General features: G+C 36.1%; 1 protein-coding gene across 2 annotated transcripts in view; it reads left to right on the forward strand.

Moving 5' to 3' along the window:
- Positions 1 to 12,579, forward strand: part of ATRNL1 (attractin like 1) — a 427,695-nt gene extending 415,116 nt beyond the window's left edge. Inside the window, exon 29 of one of the 2 annotated variants that reach the window (XM_002186719.7) lies at positions 8,817 to 12,579. In XM_002186719.7, coding sequence (XP_002186755.1) covers positions 8,817 to 8,941 — 125 coding nt within the window. In that variant the 3' untranslated portion in view covers positions 8,942 to 12,579. The remainder of the gene's footprint in view (positions 1 to 8,816) is intronic. The other variant, XM_030276506.4, reaches the window with a different exon arrangement.
- The last annotated feature ends 6,518 nt before the right edge of the window (positions 12,580 to 19,097 follow it).

Below are 19,097 nucleotides of genomic sequence, written 5' to 3' on the forward strand. Positions count from 1 at the left end.
TTTTATGGTGTGAGCTTTTCAGCCTTTTACCAAATATCAATTTTCTATGTAAGCTGATGCTAAATTTGCTGATGGAGCCACCCCAATACTGACAGCAGGGGATTTGTCTTTCTCTTTTTCTTTTTCTTTTCTTTTTAATTCTTCTCAAGCATTAATATTACTGAAACTACAAATTCCCTTGTTAGAGATCCTGAGGACCCTGAAGTTGTCACTTTAGTGATACTCAAAATATGGTTCGAAATTCTCAACACACTTTCTGTCCCATTGACTTAATTCTGTGTTTCCCTCCCAAGATCATTTGTTTTGTCAGAGTGACTCCTGGCTATGTAGCTGGGGATGTTCTAAATGTCTAATTGGACATCAGCAGAATACTGAAAAACTGGCATTGCTATTTGGGCAGAAACAAATTTGTATCAAAGCTGTGCTTAGAGTGATGATAAATTGCACCAGCATGTTGGAAATGGAAAACAAGTCCAGTACTTTGTAAACCTTCGAAAGCAAAACCTCAAAATGAGAATTCTCTATGGAAAAGAGATATCATGCCTACTGCTGATTAATCTGTAATCCTATTGAATTTCTGGTGAACTACAATAATTTCTTTGCATGAACATATTCTGTACTTTCTGGTTTAAATAGAATTTTTGACAAGGGGAAAAAAAGCCTGGCACCTGCAACATAAACTGTGCAAGAGAGAGAAGAAGGATTTTAGAGGATTATTGTTCTAATCTTCTTTCTTAAAAGTAAATGGTAATGTAAGTAGTATTGTTTTATCTCCAGCATGGGCAGAATTGGCCTCTTTTGGGCCCTTAAACCTATTGTCTTTAAGGTGGTGTGTTTTGTCTTGAGGAGGAGAGTAGTAAAGCTGCAAGTCTGACAGTGTATGTTATCACCCAGATGGAGCATTAGGGAGGTATTCATAAAAACTGAATTTCACCTGACGAGGTTTATCACCCCAGATTTCCTCTGCAGACAGAAAGAGATCTGCTTTAAATCACCCCCTGCCAGAAAGGCCCCTCTGGAGGGAAGCAAACCCCAGTGACTACTGCTGCCTTTTCTCCTTCTGAGTGTTCTCCTGGTTGCTCAGTTGTGTTCCAACCTGCTCTGTTTCCCAGATACTCACACACAGATATTCACACACACACATACAGATATTCTGATTATTGAATTGCATGAAATATAGTTCAGCCCTGTAATAATGGCCAATCATACTCTGTTTATATGGATGATAAATCTCTGTCCCACAGGTGTTCATTCCTCTCATGATGTATAGTAAGGCTTTAACTTTCATCACAGTGCTTAAAGCATCCAATTGCATGAATTGGTTTGGGTAAAGAGCTTTTAAAATGTTGTAACTCAAGCTCACAATTTTTTACAGCTTTCATATCTTCATTTTGCTCTGATTTGCATCCATGGTCCAAGTAAAAAGAGTTTGCTGAAGACAGAGACAAAAAGTAAAATGATGCTGTACAGGCAACCTTGAGTGTTCCAGGCTGGAAGAGACTTTTGCAATCTGGATTTATTTAATAACTATAGAAGGGTTCATAAACTAACCCCACCTGGACCATAACTGTGATACTGACTTTTAAAAAAACGAATTATGTTTTTGTTTATATTAAACCAGGTATTGCTGAAAGTACCTGAAAACAGAGCTTCTTCAATACTTTGAGTAGACTTTTTTCTCTTCTGCAGAAATAGGTTTACAAGACCAAATTAGATTCTGGCATGATTAATGCATCTCACCAAATTCTTGCAGAGTAGCAAATTAGTTTATAGTGATTTTCTTGAAAACAAATTAAACGGCTGCACAACATCACAAGAATAGAGATGTTTTTCATAAGATATGGATAAATGATTCAATGGAAGTGAGATGTAATCAAACTGAAAATGTAATCCAAATGTTTCAAATATTACTGTCCATTGTAGAAAAATGTGTAATTACTTGCATTTTAATGCACGATGTGTAATATACAGTGGCAGAGCAGCAAGGAATTAATCTGCATGAGATTTGCACATATTCTAAACAGATTATTCCTTTTTAGGTGTTTTTATTATTGTTCCATTTAAAACAATGTGACAAGAAGATTTGACCTCAGTTTGCACCAGGGGAGGTTTAGATTGGCTAATAGGAAAAACTTCTTCACCAAAAGGGTTGTCAGGCCCTGGAAGAGGCTGCCCAGGGAAGTGGTGAAATCACCATTGCTGGAGGTGTTTAAAAGATGTGTATATGGCACTCAGGGTTATGTTTTATTGGTGGGCTGCTTTGCAGTGTTAACTTAAGGGCTGAACCCCCATGATCTTAAGGGTCATTTCCAACCTAAACAATTTAATGGTCCTATGGTTCCTTGTGTTCCAGGAGGGCTTGAGTTGAGAAAAGAAGGTGGGAGAAAAAAGCTTCAGTGCATCAATGTTAGATTGCCCCATTCCATTCCTGTAGAGTCTGCAGCTTCCCACTGGGTCCACTTCACCAGGACACTGTTTGAAGCATCCCAGAGTGTGTCACCTTCCCTTTGTCCATTCCAGAGTGCATTGTCACCTTCCCTTTGTCCATATCCAGAGAGGCCAAGCAGCCCATGCTGGCTCTTAGTCACTGCCAGGATTGTTGATTGGCACCAGATGTTGTACAGACCTGGATTTCAGACCAAACTACAGATATCTCACTCTGAAAGGGAAGGAGAACTGCCTGACTGCATTAAAAAAAAAGGAAAAAAAAATCCCTACTGGCCCCATGGAATACAAATATTTCACACAAATATGTAGGGCCATTTCCTTTTCACAATGAGAAAAATTGGGAAAGGATGAACATTTCTTCTAAGAGCCTTTATTGTATAGTCTGCTTTTCCCACAAACTGACAGCAGGTAATTTATAAGTCTATTCTGGGAATAAGAATTTCTTAGTCCCTTATAGATAGCCCTTATTGCTAAATGGCAAAGGTGTAATAAAAAGGAGCGTGACATCTTCTCTCTACTAGTGTGTGGCTGTTTAATTCCACACTATCATTATTTAGTTTATTATTGTTATGGTTTAAGCTCTGTCTCGTATTTTACTTATTTAATTAAGTTATATGCAAAAGAAAAGGAAAGCATACCTCTTGGCCTCTTGGCTGTCTTCCCATCTTGCAAAAATTATCATTGAGAAAAAAGGATGGGGTTACTTGCCCAAAGTAATTTCCTAGTTAGTTTAGTTTGTTTAATATATCTTTCCAAAAGTAAGAGTGGTGTCAACTTAAAATACACATTCATGCACCAAACAGGAAGAGAAGCCCATAAAAAGACTATGAATTTGAGGTGCTGTCAGCTTGTCCTTTTAAAAATAATCTAATTCAAATAAAGAAAAACATGCAATATGACAGGCTATGAAGACACTTATTGTTCTTGGCAGATGCTTATGATTATTTTTCTCTGTGACTAAGTCTGCGATCTCTGGATACTGTCTAGGCACACCTGCCAGATCAGGAAACTTGGATACACATGAAGGATTTGACTATTTTCTGACTTTGAAATGAACCTGTTGTGTTCTTCTAGCCATACACAGTCTTGAACTTCAGATGACTCTTAATTTTTCTCCTGGAAAGTACTCGAGTATCAGGTTTGTACTTGCTTAGGAGGAGGCTTTGTGCACCACATTTTTAAATACCAAATTTTGTTCTGGTTCTGTTTTATGTGCCTTTTGGGTATCTCCCAACATGACTTGATCCATAGCAGAGGAGTATGCAGCACAAAGAACAGGCTGGCCTTTTCAGTCATGGAAATGAAGCCTGAGTTGGTCTGCTTGGAGACAGTTTGGTTGAGAACACAGGAACAACCAGAAAACTGTGAAACTACTGCTAAACAACTACTGAATCTGACTATTTCTAGCACAGTATCTCATAGAAAGTGAGAGAATTTCTTACATGAGTACTGAGAAACACTGCCTAGTAACAATCTTCTGGAATGTTATGCTCCTTCTAGAATATTATGTTCCCCCACTATTACAGACATTATAATGAATATATCTTTTTCTATGAAGAATAAAAGTGTGTATTCCATAAACATGACAGTCAATGTGATCTGTTTCTTCAAATTAAGAAGCAGGTAATATAAAAATTCATTATTAACTGGGAGGATTGTATATAATATGTGTGTGTGTGTGTGTGTGTGTGTGTGTGTGTGTGTGTGTGTGTGTGCGCCTAATTGTTACATATTGGCATATTTATGTTACATTATTACATAATTTTGGTATATAGATGTGTGTGTGTGTGCATATACCATTAATTCACATATGATATACATTGTGTACTTTTCAAACAGTATTTTTATAGACTTGAAACATTGATAAATGGCTGAATTCATTAAAATTCCCTACATTATAACTGGTAGTTTTATTGATGAACATGAAATTGCCTCCACTGGCTTCACTGTGTGCTATGGTAACTTTCATGAGGCACCACAGTCTGTGATTCTCATCACTTAGTGTATCTTCAAACAGCTCTGATCCACTTCTACAGACTTCCATGGGCAATAAGTCTTCCACAATGGAAATATTTTGAGCAAGAGATGTGTCCAGTATGGGGTGAGCATGTACAGTAATGCCACTCTTTAAAGAATTAACAGGTGGAAGGAACACAAAGACTTGTGGGCACTGAAAGGTGAAGCTGTGACTTTAATAATATAGTGTTTACCCAGTCTTTTCTGTTTAAGTCTCTCTGTATGGCAGCTGGCATTTTATTTTCGTTGCTTAAAGTCACCTTAAACAATGACTGTAATTTTGGTTGGAATGTCAAACAAATCTAATTGATCTACCTGACTCGTAGTTATTTTATTGTCTTCAGGTTTCTGAATGTTCTGATTCTGCATAACAATGATGTGTAGAAATTTAATCAAATTAAGACATCTATCCAAATGTTATGTCTGAATAATGCATATTCAAATTGAAAGGAAACATTTCCAGTTACCTGCCTAACAACTAATCTGAGGTCATTCTTTGTTCCCTTACGTTTAACAAAAGAGATAGTAAGAATTCCATGCATTTCTCATTAAAACGAACAATAGAGGAAGGGAAAAAATATTTTAAATATGCACACCATTATGTAAGACTAATTTTTTCAATGTAGGGGTTTTTTTCTACTTTTAGAGATAGTGTAGCCCTACATCAGTTCAAATGTAGTTGTATACAATCAGAGGAAAAATGCTTAAACATCCCAGCATGGGTATTTCCATTTAAATCTGATTACAGTGAAATAAAACTGTAGCTATTAAAGGTTTAGAAGAACTACAAATACAAGCAGTAAAAGAAGACAGTTAGTAAATGAGGTAGTAAAACATTTCAGCAGGGCAAACAGTTTATAGCACTCAGCCTTCCTGCAGCAGACTGTGCTATTCACCACAGACCCGTGCACTGTTCCCCGAACTGCACTTAAACCTGCAATTAACCTTTCACGCCTAATGAAGCTGTTTTGCTGCAAAATTAAAATATATAGCACTGCCTGTTTTTACAGAGACTGGGAGGAGAGCATCTCAGAATGAATGACTTTTTCAGATGTTCTTGTTTGAATGCAGGACTAAAAGGCTGTTTGTATATAAACTGTGAATGCGCTTTTCAAGGTAATCTCATTTGATTTGCTGTATTTTATTCCTCTACTTATTAATAGTTTTGCACTGTTGTAAAAAAAAAAAAGAAAAAAGAAAAAATTCACACCCCAGTAATTTTATGATTAGAGACTTCCTGAGAATAAACTGTTACCATTTAACTTCCATTAGGAAAGACAATAGTTCTGCTAAAGATAACCAAGTTAATATTGCTTCCTCTGGTGTTTTCTTCATTGTGGATTCAATTATCGCTTACAAAAATATACTTTCCACTTACAATTTGACTGAGCTCACTTCTTAATGACTTATGCATACATAGCCTTAAAACCAGCTAGAGGTTGTCTGAGCTGCACAGAACTAGGTCAGGTTATTTCTATAACATTTAGTAGAAAAACAAACTAAATTTAAAAATAGGGCTGGTTCTGCAACTAAGATTGAATTTCCAGAAATTAGAGGTGACCCATTGAGTGTCCATGTGGGATCCTTACTGATTCCACTGTTCCTTTCTGCCATGTTGCTCAAGATCAGAAGCAACCAGAGACCATGTACTGATTTGGGAAATACCAGTCTGGATGTTAGGTAGGATAGTTAAACAGCAGCATTCAGAGAAGGTGAGTAAATGTAATAACTTAGGAGTTGAGGTAACTCGTCTAGAGCACTGTACAATTTACAGTTCCAACGTCAATGACTGTAAATGTATTCACATTTATTATTTAGATAAAAAACCTGTAACATCAAGGGAATGTTTTGGTTTTGGTGGGGTTTTTTTAATGAATATTTAAGCCACAGCATTTTCTTCTGTTTTATTTTGATGTAAATTCTCCTTGCTCAAAGTGTCTGCGCACAAGCTTGACTTGGTAAATGAAATTCCTTTAGACTGCCAGTCTGAAATAATGAATTGTTCCCCCAGTTAATTGTATTGCTTTGATAACAAGGAACTATGCTGGGCGTAGAGAACATAATAAATGAATTTCATCAGATGATTTGTGTGACGTTTTGAAAAATTATCTTCTGTACTGACCTGATTTTAATAGAATTCTATCAATATGCCAGTACATCCCAGTATGCAGTGTTAGACCGAAGGATTCCTTTTTGTTAGTTGTTCTATTGAGGTTAACTCAACACATCCAAATGCATTTTAAAATAGCTAGTTAAATTAAAAAATCTGTTTACTAATAATACTCCCTCTATTTAGCATACTTTCTAAGCCTAGCTGTTGAAGATGGGATGACATATAAGCAATCATCAAAATGTTATTTAGGCTTTATCCCTGAAATTGCTAATACCTAAGTTTACTGCTTAAGCTTTAAAGGTGCCTCAAAGATTTCAACAACTTAATTTGTCAAAGTCCAATTTTAAGCATCACTGGCTTATGCCATGAAATATTTGTGTATGTGAGAAAAAACAACTTGATTAATCGGGGCTCTTACATATCCTGAAATGTATCAATGATAATTGTACTTAGCATTTTACAGTATCGTGCATTTTTAAAATCTGGATACACATGAATCAATTCTTACAACTCTTTTGTAATTTGAGAAAGGTGATGTTACCAGTATGCAATAGCATAGATTTTTCAGGATACTGGAAACCTGAACAAAATCTGACCATATATCTTATATTATGAAAGAAGACTTTTTATGTAGCAACACTTTTTAGTGAAAAACATTTTTGCACAGTTCCTTAGTAGATAAAAGCTGTAATGAGGGATTGCATGAAAAGTATTGTAAAATTGGAATCTGTGTAATAGATAAATTGAGTTTGATATTGTCTTGAGATAAGGAACAGGGGCTGCCTGTTGAACATGGTGTCTTTGGAGCATGGTGGTGTTATTGGTTGGAGAATGAAAAGTTTTGGGCTGCATGGAGAACCAGCACCATCCTTATCTACATTTTGGGTATATGTAGATGGGGTTTTTGTGATTTGTGTGCAGTAGAAAGTACAAATGATGTGAATACTCCTAATCCATTTGATTGCAATATCACCTGTGTGAATTTAAAAGCCTAGAACTACCCTGTATTAAGTGTGCTAGCATTTTTGAAGTCACTAATTTCTAGAAAGGGTGCAGTAGCAAGGAAATGGAAGAGTAAATTCTTAAAATATTATCTTCTTTAAATTCTTAAAATATTAGCTTCTTAGGAAGGGAAGCTGAATGAGGAGTGGCGGAGGTCACTTGGTCTGTTCATCCCGAAGGAGACTGAGGGGAGACCTCATTGCAGTTCCAAAATTCTCATGAGGGGAAGAGCAGAGTCAGACACTGATCTCTGCTCTGTGGTGATCGGTGACAGGACCCAAGGGAACAGCCTGAAATTGTGTCAGGAGAGCTCTGGGTTGGATATTAGAAAAAAATAGTTTATCTAGAGGGTGGCTGGCACTGGAACAGGCTCCCCGGGGCAGTGGTCACAGCACTGACAGAGTTCAAGAAGGATGTGAACAATGCATGTGGTGGGGTTCTTGGTACTGCTCTGTTCAGGGCCAGAAGTTGATGATCCTTTTGGGTCCTTTCCAACTCAGAATATTCTGTGTTTCTATGATTCCTAAACATGCTGGTCTATGCCCTTGGCAATAGCCTGTTAAGATTACAACAGGTCATGAAATATCAACAAATTTACCAGAAGCCAAAACAGAAGAGCTTTGGTGAGTTGAAAACACTTAGAATTTACTCAGGCCATCATGGTTCACTACTTGTTTATAGATCTGTGCTTTCTAGAAAGATATTTTCATATCTTTTTGTGTTAAATATAAACCTCTGGATATTCCCCCAAAAAGAGGCATATATATATATATTCTTTTGTAAAGGCAAATATTCAGGGGCACAATGTTATCCTACATACAGTTTCTATTTCTCTCTTATTTTCTGATTTGATGACTTTATCAATTTCTAAATGAAATGCACACACATTTAATATGAGAAAATTCATGTCAGAAAGCTTTTGGTCCACATAACCAGGAAAATGGTCATAAAGAGAAGGTATGCTAAGATCACACAGCAAATCAGTAAGAGACACAAATGGAACTCAGTTCTCCTTATTTCCAGTCTGGTGTCTTAACTGCATTTTTTCCCTTCCACTGTTTCTTCACTGTTACCAAGTAGCATTTAAGAAAGTGAGAACTTGTTATCTGACCTTGAAATGAAACTAATAATTTCTGGGAAAGTGCATAAACTTGCCTTGAAAGAAACCATCACGCTGCTCTGGAATTCTCAGGAAAGCTGAGCATTACATTTTGTTTTTCTTTTATTTATCTTACAGGTCTTGCAATTGCAAGTGCTCTGATAGACATTTCACAACAGAAGCCTGCGGACTGTAAAGATAAGAGTTCAGGAGTCAGAAATCGAAAGCATCACCTTTCAACACGTCAAGGAACTTGTGTCTGAGAGTCAAAAACTACAATTGTATATTCTGTAATGTTTTCTTTTTAAATGGCTTCCATTGAAAGCTATACTACAGCCTCAGTTTTTATGGAGGCAAATCTATGGATGAACACATGAGGTGCTGTGCTCTGTTATTGTCACACAGCCTGCTACCCCCAAAGCAGAACAAACTTGTGGTAGGTATGAGCGTGCTTGATGAGCTTCAATAAAGAGTGGATCCTGGTATCAGCAAAATACAAAATAAAATACCAAGTATTCTTAATCCTGAACATATCCAGAGCAGGGAAAATCCTTGGACAGAACTAGGAAAAAATTTACCTTTTTTTTTTTTTTTTGCAATCGAGAAACAAATTGTATAATTGAAAACGGAGCAAATTCCAAGAAGCTAAAGGAAATTTTTGTATAGCTTAATGTACCAATGGGAATTGTACAGTTATTTCCTTGTAACTGGCATTAAGATTTCTTTCCAGCAAGCAGGAACTAAAGAGAATCATTTGGATTTTGGTATTTTTTTGTCATTGTCCAAAAGAGGTAGGCAGCTTTTGAATTTAGCAAAGATGTATCCCAAGAACACCACATGTACTATTTGAAAGATAATTCTGTGAAATACTATGATTTGAGCATTTAATGATTATTTTTCTTTACATTAAAAAAAAAACCAAACCTCATAAACGTAATTTGGGCTGCAGAAGAGTGGTGGGTGGGCTTTTTTTTCTGTACCTCAGAGTTTGTCCTGAATTAAGGATATTTTACAAAGAGGGTCCTCCATGCCAGCTAAATGATCAGCAAAATTAATTGAGCATGGAAAAGCTGCTTTACAATATCTTTTCCCAAGAGAGTCTCCAAGATTGTCAGTCCAAGGAGAGTTGAACATGCTGTTATTCGACCTGTTCCCCTTTCAATACTGAATTTTGCTAGTATCTATATATTGTCCTGACCTGTAAGCAGAAGAGATTAATCCCAGTCAGCACTTTGGCTCTTGTTTTTTATAATAAAGTATGGATACTTTTTTTCCTCACAACTCCAGAATTTCATCTCATTGTCACTTTAGTGCCTGTTAAGGAATAACGCTATATAAATAAATAAGTGTCTAAAAATCCATCTTGCTTCCAACAGTAGTTATCAAATCCCACAACCAGTATGGAACCTCACATAACCAGTACTCAACAACAAAAAGCAGATGAAAAAATTTCCTTTGTGAAGGACTTATGTCCTTTGGGGGGCTCAGTAACCACAACACATAACCTGGCAACCAGCTTTAATGGCCCTTGGTCTTTTTATTTACTCAAAATTCATGAACATAGAAAAGAGTAAGAGTAAAATGCTAAGGGGCAGGTAGCAGATGTGTCATATCCTCATTTATGCATTGCACACTGACAGAGTGTAATATGAAACCAGTAGTTTTGTACTTGTTGAAAGTATAGTTTCTCAACTCCAAATTTGCCACCATCCTAGTACAGGAGAGTGATACAGAGGTATAAATGTCCATGTAATGATAGACTTTTGGTAAATATGAAAGATATAAAAAAGATAATTGATGTTTACTACTATATCTGTATTTTTATGTTCTTTTTATTTCAGAAAGATGATGACATTTTACTGTTTATAGTTGACTACATAGTTACTTGCATGCCATGGTGGTGCGGTAGCAGTAATAAAACCCTGTTGTGAGTTGTGTTTATTTCCTAAAGCCATTCATACATAGAAGTACTCAGCTTAATTTGGATGAGGACTAAATGTAAAAATAATTATTGAAAAGGAACAATTGTACAGTATGTAGTTATATCTTATACAGGAGTTGCATCTAACCATGACTGCTGTATTGTTTTGATAAATTATGCACTTATGAATTATGGTATAATTATTTCTTATACTGGCATGATTGTTTCAGTATTTTCATATCTTAAAATAAGATTATTATCTTAAAAAAATACCATCTTGTGACTTTTATTGCCTATTCTGACCTCATATAACCTAAAACTTTAAAAATTCATTTTTAAAGGTTTGGTAGGGAACTTTGAACCAGTGCTACTTGGCCTAGTGAAAAAATTGTCCTTTGCAAACAACCCTTTCTGCCAGTTTCAAAGTTAATCTGCTCAAGTGAATATAAACCAATGGGACTGGTTTACATGATGCATACACCTAGGAAAAAGAAGGAGCCACTTGTCTGGAATGTGTTCCAAACTCTGTGTTATCCTGAATCGAAGCATTTCACATAAGAAGTACACAGTGTGTTTTGTAGGGGAAACCCCATGCACAGAAAGACCATCCAGTCCTCTAGGAGAGTTTTGGCTGTGCTCACTCATACAGGATTACATTCCTCTGTATCTCAACCAGAGTTTGAAAAATACTTGAAAATCAGGTGTGAGTTTTGAAGGGATTAAGATATTGTGGCACTGAAGATAGGCAAATAGCGATCAGCCATTTTTCTGTGTTATCAGATAAAAATGTTATATTACTGAACAAGAAAAGCATGTTTGTCATGGGATCATTCAGCATTTCCCTTCACTCTGAGAATTTTTTTTCTGAAGTATCTTCTCCAGGATCCGTGATTGCATGCAAATTAGTAATTCATATAACAATATGAATTCATATAACAATAAAGTAAATAAAAATACCTATATAATGGCCACACTTAAAAACAAGAAGTTTGCAAACACATACCAAAGCTTTCTTTTTGGAAGGTATAAATAGCATAAATGTCTGATAACTACATTTTGTTAGTTGTTGACAAGTGCAAACTTTTTGGTGATGACCAATGTACATCAGATGAGATGTTTTATGAACGATCCCATTATGATTGTGTCAAGAAAAGGCCGTATTTTTTTTAAACTTTGTTGTCCAAATTAACTTTGGAACCCTTTCTTAGAGTTAGAAAATGTTGAATGGCCTCTTTTACTCTTAATGTGATTTATATTGGATGAAAAATAAGTGCTGTTCTGGTAAGTAAGGCCCAGTGAAGTTCTGATTGTCAGGATTCAACCTCCCCCTCCTCAGCCTGTGGATTCTGCTGAGGGAAATCCAGCAGCTACAAATTACTGTTCCAAATATGAGATAGCCTGTCCCTGGCAACATGGGTTTAGTACTTCAGTTCCTCTTTCTATTTCTGTACTTACATAAAATCCTGAAACTACTTAAAATGAATTTGCACACTTCAGAATATTTGCTTCTATTCATTATATTCCTATGAAATATAAGTTATCAGTATGTTGCCACTATTAAAATTATTTAATAAAAAAAGGTCAAATTTTTGACGTGTTAAGGCATGAATACACCATTAAGGAACATTCAAATTCATCTGATTTGAGAATTTTTGTATATGGCTGCTCTTTTTATACATAGAGTTTTCTCTTATCTTCCCAAATCAAAAACATTTTGACAATTTCAGATCAAGGTGTGGAATCTGTTATGTATAAAATGTGTAGCAATAATTATTTCATAAATAATTTAATGTAGAGGCTGGAATCCTGATGATAAGAATTTTGGTTTGGGATTACTTTCACAGATGTTAAATCTTCATACATAATAACTTTCTTGGTATTCATATAAATTACAAAATCATTATGTACCTAATTTCATTACCAATTTTTTAAAAAGCATCTGAAAAGTTTCTTGACAATAAAGAAAAATTCTCTGTTAAAGGTGATTTACAATCCCTCTTTTTTATAAGCAAAGTTGTGCTCTTCAGAATGTTTGACATTACTGGGGAAAATTAAATAAATTAACTGTATTTTTTTAACTCTCTAAGGTGCAGAATTACCTGAAAAACTTTAGTTTGCTGATTCTTATTTCAGATCTAGAAGAAAATATGGAATATCCAAGGCTATTTTAGGTTCTTATAGCAAATAATAACAAACCTAGAGATGTCTGCAGGTGGCCAGAACTTCCCATTCTGTCTTCAATTGTACTTCCTCATTAAATACTAACAACAGAGGACAAAGATGGCAAAAGAAGTCCTTCAACAATCTGGGCTTGTATAACTCAGGGCCATACATATGTTGTTTTAATTTTTCCTTATTTAATGCAATTTTCCTTTCATAAGTCTATTTCTATGTGCTTGCCTATATGGCCACATGTGGCCATTTCTATGGCTGCAGCGATTTCTGATTTGGAAAATCATCATCTTGTACACAGACTTGGAATTGTAGTGGCTCTCTGAAATTTATTGTGAGGCTGAAAAGGGACTAATATCACTCCAGGCTTAGTCATGTATGCTGAAACTTGTTTGTGTCTTGAAAAACATTTCTGTGTCCTTGATGATATGTTGAAACTGCCTTTTTCTAAAATGAGAAAGCATATATATATATATATTTATATAATTTATATATATATTAAAAATGGATTATGTAGTTGGTTTCACAGCTGATCTAAATCAGAACATTCTCTGTTTCCTCACATATCTCACATATTATATTGAACAATATGATGGCCAGCTCAGTGACTGTCTATGTGCATAATAACAGCTCTTTCTACAGAAATAAAATCTTAAGTGTGTTTGTGCTTCTGAGGATATAGAAGTGTGCTTGAAACACTGCATAGAAAATGCTATCAACTGTCAGTTGTTATCAATTATTATCAATTTGGTATCAGTATTTTCAGCATGCCCAAGACTTGAGTGCAGAAGTGAGACATCTCCTGTCCTTTTCTATCCTTCCTTTTCTAGTTTATTTGCCTGTAGCAGTTCTTACGTGCTAAGATCAGAGTCAATAATACAGAAACAAGATTAATTTTGACAGAATTGCTATTCATTTACCAATAACTGCTTTTCTTTTTATGATATTATCAGAGCAATGCTTAGCTATGCTATCTTCCAATTTTAGTAAATGCCTTTTTCTAAAAGACCTTTCATTGGACAAGAAGCAAGAAAAAAGTAAGATGGAGCTCTTCAAGTAGACCTAAAAGATATCAGAAACATTCTGCTGAAGGTTTGTGTCTTTTTAACAATTATTCTAAGGTCAGTATGTATATAAAGTCATTTTTACTTTATGATTTTTAGGGATTAACATGAAGCAAAATTTAGTTTTTCATGTGGAGTCCTGATGGTCTCTTAAGACATTCAGTTATAAAATAAAATTGAGAAAAAATAAGCATAGTTTTGGAACACAGTGTTTAGGATAACTCAGCATGGATGTTTTCATGAAAGAACTGCACAAATTGTCTGTTTCCTAAAGCTTCCTCTCAGACATGAAATTTGTCAATACTTCTGCAAGTCTCCTCTTCCCCATCCCTTCCCAAAGCAATAAGAGCCAAATAGTAAGGTATTAAAATCTTTTAAATATACGAATACAGGAATTTTGTTTCTGCTTCTAAATAGATGGTAGAAATGTGGCCAGAAAAGGTTTCCTAAGTGAATACTTAGGCATGATAAAATTAACCTTACTAATGACATAATTAATTAATGTATAGAGAGTACTCAGAGCTCTTTACTGATCTAAAAATAACAGTCACTGTAGGAGTGCTGAGTGTATTTTAGTTACAAAGTTATTTAATATCAGGTTCATTTCATAGTGCCAGGTGTTAGTATTTTATACCACAACTTGAGACACAATTTAAAAAAGCAACAACCAAACCAAATTATTTGCTGTCAGATATTCAAACTTTGCGACTTTTCATATAACAATGGTCACAGAATTTGTTTTTGATTCTGCTTATCAATGTAATTTTCCTTTTCTTGGCAAATCTTTTGCTAGTTTATTCACTTTACTGGTATTTTTTATCTGGATTTATTAGATATCTGATTTTATATTATTTCTTCGTTTTTCTTCTTCAAGCAGCTATTTTTCACTCAGCACCTTCTGCTTCATTCTTAGCTGCCCAGACTGTAAGATCCCAAAGGTGCTCCACTATTTTGTCCACTGTATTCTGAAAATGTCAATGGATGTAACATTTTAACCATATTGAAGAATATCAGGGATAATGCATTTCCATGTCTTAATCCCTCATTTATATTAAATGGGCCAGAGATTTCACACCTTTGTGCTCTATCTTCTTCATTGCAAATTGTGACTATGCCTGTTAAAAAATATCTTACGGAGTTATAAATTCCTCCAATGTGGCTCAAAGGCCACAATGTATCATGGAAGATTTCTTAAAATCTTGAAGTGTGTGTACTCATTTTGACTATTGTGTTACATGTCTTCAAATACATCATGATTATTTAATACTTGGAAGAATTTTTTTTCCAGCATCTAAGTTGGTGCTACTGAAATGGTCCTCCTTTATTAAAACACAAACAAAAAAACCCATAAAAACAATCCCCCAAAAATGTAAACCCTTCTGAGAAAGCTTTTTAGGCTTTCAGAAAAACACAGGCACTCTCTCCACTGGCTTTTACATTGCATTTCTGAAAAGCACTTTCCATTGCTCTGAAATTTTTTCAGCTATCTGAAATCAACAGAATTATTCTGTAAAGTCTTTGGCTTTGTTTACCTCCTTCTGCTTTTAATAATTTAATGGCAACCCTGTCAACACACAGTGCCAAGTTCTTCCCAAAGGCTTGTAATTGCCTCGGATCCCTTCAGAGCTGAGCTCCACAAACAGCTCAGGCCCATCCCTTTGTAACTTCCTTCTTTGAAAAGAAAGGATTTCCATTGTTCATCAGATTGGCAAAAGAATGATGCTCTTTCCTCCAGGTGAAGATTCTGCTCTCCTCTCAGGCATTTGTGTTCCTTCTCTGCTCCACCCTCTCCACCATGCCCTTGAAATGTTCTGAAGTGGCTTTGTCTCTTGGCATTTCCTTTTGATTCAATCTCATCATGAACCTGATCCAGGTTCTGAAGACAAGCAGTCCTTGCCACATTCTGATCCTGATTCCTTTCCAAAATCATTGATCTTTCCTCTTGGGAGTACACGGTTGGTTTCTTCAGTAGTTTTCCTAAAGCATCTCCAATCATCTTACACTTCATCTGCCCACTTCAAATAGAAACTTTCCAAAGCTTCAAACCTGTCCTTAGCTGCTACTCAATTTCTCTAATTGCTCAGAATGTTTAAGTTGTACTTGTAGCATTTATGTTTGTCTCTGCTGAGACAAGGCTGTCTCCTGTAGAGACATTTGCAGTTTTAATATCCAGCCAGCTGCTCCCATTTTTGGGGCTTTTCTTGTACCATATGCACTCGACGAGTTCCATGACCTCAGGGTCCACCCTTTCCTTAGATCTCTTTATTATCTGCCTTCCCAAGATTTAGGCAAGTGTTTTCTAAGAATTTTTGCCTCTTTATGAAGAAAAGGCCTTGAATTCCAAGTAATATTGCTTTGATATCACCCCACTCCTTTAGCCTGCCCAGGTGTTTACAGTCAGCAGAACTTTAAGAGTCAAATGTACGTCCAAGGTATTGTTTTATGCCATGGTCCAAGAACTCTAGCTAGAGCTAGTGTGCTAAGTCATTACCTAATTTCTGTGGTGCAATAGATCTGGGGGTTGTTTTTCTACAATATTTGGAGGGTTAGAGGGGAATGTTTGAGAAATCTAAATATTTTAAGTGAATGATTCATATTACTGTAAAGATGTTCTTTTATTACTTAACCAGATTGTCATTTCATAGGGTTTGCCTCTCACTGTGCCTCTCCCAGTCCCATAAAAAGGAAAACAAGCAACTTTATGTTCTCTTCATTACTAAGACACTGAAATTGCTAATATTAGACTATGCTATAATTTAGTTTATTTAATAAATTAATCAATTTTTCAAAAGGCCTTTAAAATTGTGCAACTTAATGGTACCTCAAAATTAAAGCACTCATTTTCCATTTACCTTGTCATTGTTCAACCTTCTGTTATAACAAACTTCCTTTTTTATAAGAATTACAAACACACAAGGAGTGCTTTGAGGCCTGGGTGGCTTTCACCTGCTTTGCAAAACCTTGCTTTGATGGCAAACCACACACAGCTGCAAAGGTTTCTTTATTTGTGTTCCTGTGACAGTGCAATGTGCAAGCAATAGTTTTGCTGTCTGGGAATATCAACTTGTTCAGTTTATGGTCTCTGAAAATGAAGGCCAACAGGAAGGGCATCAGTAGATGTACCCATTAAGATTATAACTTCAACAACCAACACAGCATCACTAAATTCTAAATAAGTAAAAGTTAAACCAGGGAACAAAAGGATATTCAGCTTTCTGATTTCTCCCTTGACTCTTATGAGTGTCATATACAGGTGAAGGTCTTTTTCACAGCAGAAGAGGCAAAATAAAGTGCTTATTTAACTCATATTTAATCCAAATGGTACATTTGCGCTCACACACAAACACAGACATAAATATATATATGGATCTCACCTACAGAAGTATTCATTTGGCTTAAGGTCAGTGGTCTTGCTTGCAAATATGTAAAATCTCTCTGCATAAAGAGTGTGGTGTCTTCTAGAGACTTCAGGAGTTTTCCAACTTTCCTTTCTGGTTATACATCAAATAGCTAAAAGGGGGTTGGGCCTTATGGGTGGACACTGTCCTTATCAGGGAGAAGAAAGAGCCCCAGTGAATTCTCTGAGAACTTCAGGCTTCCAGTTTTACTGAAATTTCATGGCTATGGACTGAAAAGAGATCAAGGACAGTGGTTTTAGCATAAGCGGCTGGATGTGCTACCCCTGCCCATCAGGTTCTAGACTACTAACAGCAGGATGTGATATTGAGATCAACTTCTTTACTGGAACTTAAAATTGCCCTTCTGAGGTATCCATATCAGCAAAAAGCCATTGTAAAATCCAGATTAATGGCACAGATTTATAGATACTGGGAGCAAGCCCAAGCCTTTCCTGTGGTGTAGGGACTCATTTTTAAAATTTACTACTGTGATCCCAGTTTGTATTTACTGGGATGATCTTGTTATGTCAACTGCAAATATATTCCATTGCATCAGGGTTTTGTTTCCCTTTGCTTTTTGTTTTCCCTTTGACTGTGAGGATACCTGTACATAGCATCAGTAGTATGGTGCAAATCTCTCCAGCTAATTCTAGGAGGGTTGATCTGGGTGCCAGAAGGGTGTAGCTGCATCAGCACTGTCCTGCACCCCTGCTAATATCTTGCTGCTCTGCAGAGCTAATTAGCTCCATGAAAGAGCACAGGAGCCTGGCACTGAGACAAGCCAGCTTGTTCCCAGTGAGCTCAGGTAGCTCTGCACAGCATTTAATTTTCCTGCCCAGTTTTGAGGTTAGTAACACTTGCTCAATTAGCTTTAGTGCCAAAGCAATGTAAATAACAGCCCCACTCCAGGAGTACACTCCATTGAGTGACATTTTCCTGCAGGATTTCTTCTATGAGCCAGTGAAGCAAAACAAATGTTAAGATATTCATATTAGTAAGTATATTGTGCCCTTAAAGAAGTCAGTTACTCCTCCTGTGAAGGCTGGCACAAAGTGGCCTGAGTCATAGCTTAAAAGAACAACATCAGAAGAACTGTATAACAAAAAACAAGTGACCAAGGCATAGCAAATAATCCTTAGATTCCTTTTGAGACAGCTTTCATGAAGTTTTTTTGCCTTTTCCCCCTGCTGTTTCAAAGTGCATGGTTGCTCTCTGCACCTCCATGTCTGACATTTTGTTAGGTGTGCTTCTGAGTAAAGCGCTCCTGCTCCAGCTCCCACATTACTAATTTGTATCAATAACAAACAGCTTTCATTCTTTCCCAGTCAATGCTGGACTATGCAAAGCAGATCAAAAGCTATGGTCAACATAATAAATGGAAACATCTATCTCTTCCAGTCAGCCACTGCTTCACTATGTTTTTTCTCCACTTTAGATAAACAATCTACAATGTGTTTACTGAGGCTTGTACTGATATCCCTCAGTGGTATAGCCAAGTCTACTTTTATTCCAGCAGACACAGAGAATAAGCCCACGGTGCACAGTGCATGCAAACCCCTTTGAAACCCAAGATTATTTGTTCTCTGACTGTTCTAAGGTAATTAAGGAGCATTGCATGTTTCTCAATTAATGATTCCTCATTCAGCTGGGGATCTTTGATGCTAATTTGTTTTAATCAGGACAGAGACTGCTAAAAAACTAAACAATTCAGTGAAGAGGAACTAGGAATTTTTAATCAAGTGGAAAAGATCTAAATGCTATGAGGGACACATCCATCATAAGTTTTCACTTCTTGTTCATTTAACTTTGTTCTTTCAGGTCTCATAAAATGTTGCGTTAATCAATGCGAGAAAGTTTGTGAATA

This window comes from Taeniopygia guttata, chromosome 6 (assembly GCF_048771995.1).
Source record: "Taeniopygia guttata chromosome 6, bTaeGut7.mat, whole genome shotgun sequence".
In the NCBI taxonomy this organism is placed as follows: domain Eukaryota; kingdom Metazoa; phylum Chordata; class Aves; order Passeriformes; family Estrildidae; genus Taeniopygia; species Taeniopygia guttata.